This window comes from Pelecanus crispus, chromosome 11 (assembly GCF_030463565.1).
Source record: "Pelecanus crispus isolate bPelCri1 chromosome 11, bPelCri1.pri, whole genome shotgun sequence".
NCBI classification, from domain to species: domain Eukaryota; kingdom Metazoa; phylum Chordata; class Aves; order Pelecaniformes; family Pelecanidae; genus Pelecanus; species Pelecanus crispus.
In genome coordinates, this window is record NC_134653.1 from 19,232,309 (window position 1) to 19,242,702 (window position 10,394).

The following is a 10,394-nucleotide window of genomic DNA, read 5'->3' on the forward strand; positions in this document are numbered from 1 at the left end:
AGACAGACAACTAACTCTGGCCTTGAAAAAAAACAGAAGGAAAAAATAATGACTGCTGTCAGCACTGTTAAGAACTAAATCCCCCCCCAAGCAAACAGTCCTGGTCCAGCTATGAGATATGGTGTGAGTCAAACTGTAATAAGCAGTAATACACAGTTGCCCTTCCCTAAATGGACTTCAAAGTGCTCACAAGCAGAGGTATTCCACATGACTCTAAAGCTTTGCTTTAATTGTCACATAGCAGTTCAGGGGATTTGAGAATTACAAGCAAAGACCTAAGATGCAGGGGGAACTGAAGCTGGAATTTTCCCATGGTGACAAGGTCAGAACTGCCACAGAACCTCTGTTTTCCACAGCCAAGCAGGACATTGCATTAGTCCCTCTGGAAGGCTGCTCCTCCAGCAGCTACCAGCACAGGTTCAGCAGTAACACAAAGGGCTGAGTGCCATCTACCGGGCTGCTTTATCAGCTCCCTCCTGCTGCAGCTGGATTCCCTGACATCTCTCAAGTGCAGATAACCCAACTCTTAGACTGCTGCCTCAGGCACAATCACCAGATAAGATGACATAGCAAAAATATTTCAGTTGTAGGCTAGGTGTAAGTCCTTACAAAAGAGCCTGGCAAGCCGCGAAGCTGCCTGAAGGGGCCCTGAACTGAGCAGTGATGTGACTGACAGGCTGATGAGAAGGAACTGTTCCAGCTGCACCGCACTCCTAGCACTAGCCCAGCTCAGAGCAGGTACCTGCAAACCAGAGTAGTTCCACAAGAGGCACTACTGCATGTGGCCTGGGCCACTCTGGATGAAGACATCAAAAACACTGTTAGTCAGTGAATATTAGACAGTGACCACTATAATGCTGGTTATATGCCAACTGGTGAACAGAGTCATAGGGAAGCAGCAGCTCAGGTTCTCTGGATTTTCAGATGCTGGAAGGCTGTGCCCCACCATACCGTGGCTATTTGATCACTATAAATCATGTTTTATTGCCTGCTACACTGTCTGCATAAAGGAGTCCAGTGTCACAACTGAGGCAGACAAGAACCTAGAGCTAGCCAGAGAGACAGACAATGGAAAAAAAAAGGCAAAATCAGTGTCCATGAAGCCCTGAAGGAGCTTCACAAAACCTCAGAGGTAGCAGGTCATAAAAGTGATATAAAAGGAAAAAAAAAAAAAAGAAAAAAATCCACGTGAAATTTAGTTGGACAAACAGGCAAAGTAAAAAAGTTAATAGAAAAAAATTTATTGCTTAAAAGTGCCTCTGGTTACGTGAATGGCAAGTAGGAGGTTCCCACTGGATCAGTCTGCCAGCTCATCTCTCACCAGCACAGGGAATCGCTTGCCTCCTTCACAGAGCTGTGTGTAAATCGCCCGATACAGCTGAGCTGCAGAGGCCTCCGGGTAGAGCCTGGACTCCAGGACAGGCAGGAGTTCTGCCATCATGACCTGGGCAGAAGCAAAGGAGACACATCACCAGAGCCAGCATGCACTTTTAGGATTCCATGAAGTGAAGTGGCTGCATAATAAGTGAAATCTAACCAGAGCAGTATGACTAATAACATGTTAATTGACAGACAGATGCTTTCTTTTGTCATATTTAACAAAGGTAGAGTTGTTCATCCTCTGCTCATGAGGTACACCAGCAGCCACCCCAGCGTTCCCAGAGCAGCGAAATAAATGGTAGTACTTTTCCTCTGCTGCAGAGATGGCCCAGTGCTGGGATGAGATCAGCATTGTGCAAGAAGCTGAAGCTGATGTTGATTCAGGAGCTCTGCAACCACAGAGTGAAGTGCTTACTCACCCAAAAGTAAGTTCAACCCTTCACATATGACTGTTCCTGTCACCTCCCAGTTGGGTCACATTAATCCAAGACAGATGGGCAAGTGGCCAACTCCATCTAGCCCAAACAGAACAAAGCTGCACGCCTCCCTGGCAGCACAGGTTACAGGGGATGCTAAAGCTGTCTAACATTCCCCAACTTGGTGTCTGGCTTATTAAGCCTAGCCCGTGATCTCATTCTATGCTCTCGAACAACCTACTGGCCTGTCGCAGCATAATTAACAGCACAAAACTCTGGGATTATGACCATGACGGACAACTCAAGCACAGGTGAACTTCCAATCAAAGGACAAAAGCTAGCCTTTAGTGCCCCACTCTTGAATTAATGCTCAGAAATTTTGCCTGGGTTTTTTTTTTTTGGTGGGTTTAGACTCCCCCCAACCCCCCCAGCTGGCATCAGCCAATGAAGTCTGAGCAGTCCACACATTAAAAACCCACACAGCCTATTGTACACACTGCCTTCCCAGGAGAAGAGTGGACAATCATCTCAGTATCCGCCAACTCCCTCAAAGCATTTTTCAGCGGTGGAAACAAAGGAAGATCCAAACAGAACAGAGTACAGGGCATCTGCAGGGGGTTCCCTTTCCTGTTCTCCATAAATCTCTGCACAGGGACAAGGAAACAGGACACAGTTGCTAATCTCTGGGGAGAGTTAAGAGCTGCAGACATGAAAGCTAGCTAAGGGGAAAGCTGGCACATGAAGGAGCACTATACTGCTCCACTTCCTGAGAGAGCCCTTTCTCTTTTCCATCTGCCTGGTCTGCTCCTGATGCATGAGAATAAAGGAAACAGGCCTTCACCATCAAAGGTAGGCTAAGAGCTACCAGGACTTTCTATGATTCTTGGCATTTCTCCATGGAAAGGCAATGGACAGGCTTGCCCCAGAAATATGTACATCCTTTCCCAGAGTATTTATCTTGTACCAAGTCCATTCACTTCACCTGTCCCAAGAATTTCACCTGTCTTGCACACTCTGCACAGAGCTGCTTCACAATACTCAGAGCTCACCCAGCACAAAGCACCTATTTAGATACATGTGCGGAGGAAATTGAGTCAGTCGACAAAGCATCAGGCAGCAGGCTTTGGTCACTACTTCATTTTGGGCAGATAAAAATCAAAACCCTCATAACCCATAATTCAGAATTATAGTGCTAAAATCCCATTGGAAGACAGGCAGCAATCTATCTTCAGCTAGAGGGAGGAATATGGCCAGTGATGAATAACTCGTCCCTGGTTTACAAAAAATGGCTTTTCCAAAGCCTCTATCATTCAGATCAATGACAAAGGTTAGGTGAAAGGAGTAGATGTGATTTGGCAGATCTTCTCTGCCCACTGCTGCTGTTGGTTGAGAAGAACAAATGATCCTGTGCAGCAAGCAGTCTACTTAGGCTGGTGGAGAGCTGACCTCCTATTGTGTTCTTACAGGCAGTCTCAGAACAGTAAAGTCAAGATCAGCAGCACAGTGGTTTGAGATTTAAAAGGAAAGGAACAGACAGCAGAGGAGCTCACTAGCTGGAGGTCATGCAGGAGAGAATGACAGAGTGGGTGCCCTAATGGGACTGTAAAGGCCTGCCAAAAGGGGTCTTCAGGCATTACCAACAACATCCTCCACTGTCAGACTCTGAAAGAGTAGCTAAAAAAAAAAAATCTTATCAGGAGGAGGGTCAGATATTTAAAGGCCTCTGATCTGGCCTTAACAAAAAAAGTAAGTCAGGCACTAATGGGACTTGGACATGAGGCATAAACATAGAAACACCACTGGGAGAGCTTGCTGTGCTGCTGCTCCCCATCAAGACCATATATGCCAGCTGTTGCCCCTCAATTGCCCTTTTCTTGCCCTACCCCAGGAGCACTAACACTTTTAAAGACTCACCTTCTGTAAGGCAATTTCTTGGTGCAGCATTGACACTTGCAGCTTCAAGGCAAACAGGTTCCTCAGCTCCTGCAAACTGGAGTAACAAAGAAGAGGCACAGCCAGCACGCTTGCACTGTCACACATCTGTCCCTTGGGAGGAACACAGGCTGGAGAGCAGCTTCCTACGTCCCCAGTGCAGTCTGGGCACAGCCTCATCTGGGACTCCACAGCTGCCAGGGTGGAATAATTGGCAGGAGGCAGGAATATACAAGTTAAATCTGTACTTGCAGAATTTGTGATCTACTTACTGTTCCTAGAAATGAATGACTAATGACATTGTATTAGTCAAGGTAAGCTCCTCACACATGGCAAATCAGGACATCTTAAATTATGGCACGCAGCCCGCCCACCCCCCCCCAATCTCTCAACAGCTCCCTCACTAGCCCTGCTGAATTGCAGCAGTTAAAAGTCCCAGGTCTCTCCTGAACACAGATGGGTGGCAAACAGATACCACAGCTTTGTTTGCCACCAGAGAATTTTACATGCTACATTACCATTAAGGATAACCAGGAGAAAAATTATGTTGGGCCACAGCGTTCTGTGCACAGATGGCAAATTACTATTCAAGCATAGCTGGCCACATTCACACCTGACTACAAAACCAGGGACTGGCTCACCCACTCGCAGAAGCTGCAGCTTATGCAGGCTCTGGGAAACTGTGGTTTGCAAACCCTCCAAGGTTAGAAGGCTTTCATACTCTCTTTCCAGAGTGGGCTGGGCTAGAAGGGAAGCAGAGGAAAATCAGGAGGCATGAGCATACTGAAACCTTCCCCCACAAATACCAGTTTCTAGAGTGGCCTTGGGTCCAGCAGCCATCATTTTAGGCAGAGAATGCTCCTGTCCCTTATGTCCAGCACATGCCAAGAACACAAGACAGATGGAACTGGAGCCCACTGAAACCATCCTTATTCATTCCACCTTCTGCCCCCTCCAGCCCCCTTTTTTTCTCTTCTTACCTGCAGGCTCAGCTTCCACATACTGGCTCAGAAGGGAGGGGACATCCTGGAGGACCTTTAATTCCTTCTCTATCTCTGCAGGACTGAAGGCCGGCATCGATGAAGAAAACTCAAACAGCAGCAGCTTAAGGAAGATTTCACACCACCAGTTCTGTGCACTAGCCTGAGCCCTGGGCCAGGCTATCTGGAATCGGGGGCAGAGGCAGAGAGCAAGCAGCCCGCGAAGTGGCATTGCAGGGGGAAGGTGAGGACAGCACAGCTGTGTATGGCATATTTGCCTTGTGGCCTTGTTTGTCTGGATCAAAAGTTTTATGACTGCTCAAGAGCTGCACTATGAAAAAAACACTTCCTAGAGACCCAGCTTGAACTCCTGTTATTGGAAGCATAACTCTCTCCAGATGGGAGCACGTTGCAGCCTGATTGCACCCAGTGCCTGCTGTATCACACCACGTGCTCGTGGAAGGGGGCGGCGAGCTAAGAAAGGATACAGTTGTCTGGATCCTCTCTATAAAACGGTTCCTTGCAGCTGCTGCATCTGCACTTGTTTGGCGGAGATAACATCTCTCCCATGCCCTGAAAATCCAAAAGGGGACAGAGGTGGAGGAGTTATGCTCCAATGTACAACACAGTGCTCACACTGAGCTGTGACACACCAATATGACATATAAGCACTTCAAATAAAAGCATCTTCCTCACCCCTCTTTTACAGGTTATTTACTAGCCATTCCCCCCTCATTTTTGACAGCTGGTATTAGATCAACAAAGGACACCCTGCAGAAAGCAGGTGCAAACACGCTACAAAGCACCTATGTTATTTCTCTCAACTTGTTTTGAGGGGAAGGATTTACAGCCATCAGAAGAGAGACAACACATTTCTATTAGCAGAATGTGAACTTGCAGCACATCAGTAGCTCTGTTACATCGCCTTACCTATGTTTTTATCCCATAGGAAACAACAGATCTTCCCTTCCTTTCTTGAGGGATAAGTAATTTGCATTTCTATACATTTAGTCTGTTAGTAAATGTGTACAAAAAGGAGTTACTGCGGTAGAGCAGACAGGACAAATTCTCACCCTAGCTTTTAGCACAGTGATTCCTTCGTATGCCATATGGGAGACCACTTCCAGAGGGCTGAAGAATGGACTAGAGCACAGAGTTCACCAGAGACCCATCTACCTGCACCATCGGTGCAGTAACGTTGTAATTAGCTCTATTTAAGAGGGTTCATCAGCAGGAATCAGCCTCAGACCAGCTGCGGTGCTCCCAGGTTAGACAGCTGCCCCAGCAGAGCAGTTCAGGTTAGCAACTGGTTGGGAAAATCTTTCATGGCACAGGGTATAGAGGCACCCACCCCACAGGGCTTCCTGCCTTTGACTACTAGTATACAGTATCAGCAGAGACTTTTGCAGCACCATTAATCCCATGATTAAAGCACTCTGGTACCTTTACAACTCAGGGATTAACAGGTATTAACACTCTGAAAATAAATATAACACTCGTGGCTAGAACAATATGAAAACACATATCCTCAGAAACAGCCTGCAGAGATGCGCTGTATCGGACCACTTCTCCTGCTCCGAGTTCAGGCCCCACACACTGTGGGGTCAGTGCCGCCCCATGACCAGGCAAGTCTCCCCCATCTGACCCCTCCTCACAGCCCTTAAGCAGAGGGTAGCTGTGGAATGGGCTGATCAGGCTGGGCTTACCTGGAGTTCCTGGAATAGGCTTTCCTGTAGGGAAGGGGTAGCTTCAGCTGGCATCTGCAAAACAAGAGAAGCATCAATCCTGACTGCTGGAGAGCAGTGCAGCAATATCTTCAAATTGAGAAAAATGACATTTTGTCTAAATTTGAAATTAATTTAGCTGTAATGGAAGTTATCAACAACCCTGGAGATTGAATCCACCACTGCCTTCAGCCTGCTGTCAAGGAAGGAGGATCAGTCTGCTCATTCATTTCCACAAGCATCACTGAGCTGACTTTGGAGAGCTCCCACATCCTACCACCAGCCATCACAGGTTCATCCAAGGTGAGAAGCTGGGAGCAAAGCCCTGACAAGGCAGAGTATGGACATGAAAACAACATCTTCAAGGAAGCTGATCGCTACAGACATGAGCACAAGCAAATGTCCCTATGTTGCTATACCTGTGCACAACAAGGCAGCTTTGCTTAGCACCATATCACACTCAAAGAAATGGGAAAGGGACATTTCAGCTTCACTGGGAATATGCACCTTAACCCCGAAGCAGAATAAACCCTAACTTGTTACTGCAAAAACATGTGGGTTGGCAGTTACAGCTAGTCACATGAAAACTATGAACACAAGACCAAGGCTGGGATTTTAAGTAAATAAACATTCAAATCCAGATTCCTCTTCCCCCAGCAACTGTCACTCAGTGTCCTGTGTCCGTTCTAACACCACGTGAACAGTGATAATTTCCTCTCTGCACAAACACAAGAGTTGGGTTGTGGCAGCTGAAAACTATTTTTCAAAATTTTCCAGGGACAGGCACGTGTCAGATCTGAACTTCACTGTTTCTTTAAAGCAAACAGCACACAGAAAAGAACATAGAAATTATTTAAACAAGACAGACTGGTCTGAATGCAAAGCCAATCTTCTAAGTATTATTTTGCCACTTTTCCATAGATAATGTCAGTAACATCCACTTCATAATTCTTCCTACAAACACTCGAAACAACTACATTCTAGTCAATACTGGTTTGTGTAGTTACATGGCAGTATCTTACAGGTTCAAGGGGATAGTATAAAACCCAGATGCTACCGCTCCAAACAGCATTGGGCATATAAGGGAGAGAGGGAGAGAAGAAATCGGGGGGGGGAGACAAAAAAAAAACCCAAACAGTAAGATACAATAGGAAGTGGACTCAGAGGAAAACTAAGGCTCAATAAAGCTCTAGAGACAGCTTTCCAAAACAGTCACAGGGGACTATGAAATATTGAAAGTCTTAATTAAAAGACTTTTGAAGTCCCAGCCATCCAAGAGTAAGCCCTTAAAATGAAAACACTTACTCAGTCACACCAAAGGCTTTTAAACTGTAAAGGATCCTTCCTCTTGAAAAGGATCTGAGGAGCAGTGAAACCCAACTGGGCCCTGATGAGCAGTAGAAGAGACCAGGCTTTGCAGACGTGCTAGTCAATGTCAAGCAGAATAAGACAGAGGTGTCCATCTCTCAGCACTTACCCCTTTTCCTGGAGGGTGATTGTCCGAGGTGAGGTGGTCCTTCCCAATACACCTTCAGTTGTACGGTCCTCCTTTTTGCTGGACTCTCTCAGGGAACCACAACTTTTCTTCCCTGCATCAAACAATTGCTTGCAAGCAGCTACAGAGTTCTTTCCCCGAGCTGAATCCCCTATGGAAAAGCTTTGCTGCTCATCCAGGGCAGATCTGGACAAGCCAGGTGTCTTTTGGGGTTCAGCTGCAGCACAGCCTTCTCGGTCCCTGGCACTGATTGCTGTCATATGATTCCTTCCTTGTTTGCAAGCCACCCCTTTTGAGGGGCTCTTCCCAGCTGTCCTGGGACCTTGAGAGACACATCTGGCTGGGGCTTTCCTTTGCATTTTTTTTACATCTGGGTCAGTCCGATAAGGGGCTCTCAGCTTGTATGGAGAGGGCTTCTTCAAAGAGGCAGGCTTTTTACTTACAGTTCTCATCTTTGTGGTCACAGGAATATCCTCAACAGATACAGGCATTTGCTGCTCTTGAGCATTCTTGGGAGCAGGTCCTTCATCTGCAGATTTCTCTCCTGCAGCTCCCTGGGCCTCTAATGGAGTTTTCAAGATGCTTTTCCTGACTTTCAGTGCCTTCTCTAAGGCCCTGTTCAGCAGTTCCAGCTCCTCCAGCTCCTTGGGTGAAGGCCTGTTCTCTGCAAGAGAAGACATATCAGAAGGTCCAAACCTGGATCTTCCCCATTTGTCACTATACTAACTCACTCTTCCAAGTGTTACAGAAGGAAGCCAAACCCACTGAATGGTGCAGTGGGTATTTTGGCCACACTCCCACAGCAACTACACAGAGGATGCAGGCAGGCTTGCTGAAGACCCAGGAAGGATGGGAGTCACAGGAAGAGACAGTTCTCCCGAGTCAACCTCCCGTTTGCCAGCAAGTGACAGTCACCACACCTCAGTCAGGCCTGCATATGCTTCATTGCTGGCCTTGGTTACTGTGGCACAACTCCAAGCTAACACCAAGGAGGGAAGTGGGAGGAAAAAGGTAGAGGGAGACTTCGAGTCAATACAGAGTACTGGAAGGCTTTCTAAGACGAAGCTGGCTCAGCCCCGGTCGGGCCCAAGGCCCGTGCGACACGGGGAGGCGGCAGGCCGAGAGGGAAGCGCTCACCGTGTCCGCTGCTGGAGCCGGCCTCCGGCTGCGGCTGCTCATCTTCCTCACTGCCCCTGGAGAGGAAGAAACACAGCGCCAAGGGCCAGCATTGCCGTGCACCGACGGGTTCAGCTTCCCCCACGGCCCGTGGGCCCTCCGACACGGCTGCGGGGACATAAGCGCCCGCCTGCCGGCACCAAGGGACCCCGGATCTCCCCGCCAAGGCAGCCCGAGCTCCACCGCCTCCCTCCCGGCCCAGGTTCGGGGCAGGGCCGCCCGGGGGAGCCCGCGGGGCGGGGGGCGGGCCGGCCCCGGCCCCGGCCCGGCACTCACCAGCACCGCAGGAGGGCCCGGCTCCGCGCCGTCCGCTGCTCCAGCTCCCGCCGCCGCTCCGCGCCTTCGCCCAGCGCCGCCGCCAGCGCCGCCGCGAACCTGCAAGGCCCAGCGCCGTCAGCAGCCCGCCCGCCCGCCAGCCCGCCTCCCCTCCGCCGCCGGCCCGCTCTCGCCGCCGGCCCGCTCTCACCGCCGGCCGCAGCCCGCAGGCAGCATGGGCCGCGCCGGTCCGGTCCGGTCCTCTCGCTGCAGAAGGCCGCGCTGCCCCGCCGCGGCGACAGGCAGTAAACTCGGCGCCGGCGCCCGCGCTCCCTATCGCCCTGCCAGGGCCTGCGGCGCGGGGCGTGTCCCTGCGCGGCCGGCAGCGCGCTGAGGAGAGGGGCGGCCCCCGGCGGCCCCCGCTCCGCCCGCAGCCCCCGGCTTGGAGGGCTCCTGTGCCTGCCCAGGGCCCGGCCGACCGGTGCCGGAGATCCCCCAGGCCCGGCCCCCCTTGACCCGGGGAAGCCGTTTTTTCCTCAGATGGGTTCCGTGCTTCCCTCTCCTCCTCGGCAGCGCCTCTCTGAGAGGAGCCGGCCGACCTCTGAGGGCGGCGACAAAAGCCTTCGCAGAGCAGACCCGTCCCAACAGCTTCTTGTATCTGGTCTCTTCTGAGGGTCAGAGCATAAATGAGATTTTATTTCCCTCAGCCTTCGTTGAGGCTGGCCACAGGTGGAGCCACCTGAGAACACACAGTGCGCAGCCCACCCGTCGCTGTGGGAGCTGGAGCGACCCAGGACCTGCTGCACAGGGCCCACGGAGGCTGGAGATTAAAGTTTGGCTGTCACAGGGACTGTGCTTCAGCCTGCACCGTGTGCTGCCCACGGACAGGGTTCTTGCAGGGGTCCCCAGGCGTGCTGGGCCAGCGCAGGGACAGCAGAAGGGCTAATGGTCCAGCACCCCAGCAGAGACACCACACTGTAAACGGCTTCTGCTGCCTTTGGTCTGCGTCAGCAAAGAGGCAAATTTGTGGAGTTTT

General features: G+C 50.3%; 1 protein-coding gene across 1 annotated transcript; it reads right to left on the minus strand.

Moving 5' to 3' along the window:
* Window positions 1-1,231: 1,231 nt before the first annotated feature.
* On the minus strand, window positions 1,232-9,595 carry TEDC2 (tubulin epsilon and delta complex 2). Its single transcript, XM_075718846.1, has 10 exons — window positions 9,570-9,595; window positions 9,380-9,478; window positions 9,065-9,120; window positions 7,910-8,591; window positions 6,415-6,468; window positions 5,197-5,281; window positions 4,709-4,817; window positions 4,370-4,471; window positions 3,711-3,922; window positions 1,232-1,444 (listed from the first exon to the last, which is right to left on the minus strand). Exons 1-10 carry the CDS (start codon window positions 9,593-9,595, stop codon window positions 1,298-1,300), a joined length of 1,572 nt encoding a protein of 523 aa, XP_075574961.1. The 3' UTR covers window positions 1,232-1,297.
* Window positions 9,596-10,394: the final 799 nt, after the last annotated feature.

What these genes read in the sequence shown, in the direction of transcription:
- TEDC2 (XM_075718846.1), bottom strand. Translation starts at nt 9,595, where the DNA reads ATGCTGCCTGCGGGCTGCGGCCGGCG. An exon ending in CGGGCCCTCCTGCGGTGCTG is followed by an intron (nt 9,121 to 9,379) that starts GTGAGTGCCGGG and finishes CTTCCTCTCCAG; the next exon opens with GGGCAGTGAGGAAGATGAGC. An exon ending in TGTGGAAGCTGAGCCTGCAG is followed by an intron (nt 4,472 to 4,708) that starts GTAAGAAGAGAA and finishes CTTCCCTTCTAG; the next exon opens with CCCAGCCCACTCTGGAAAGA.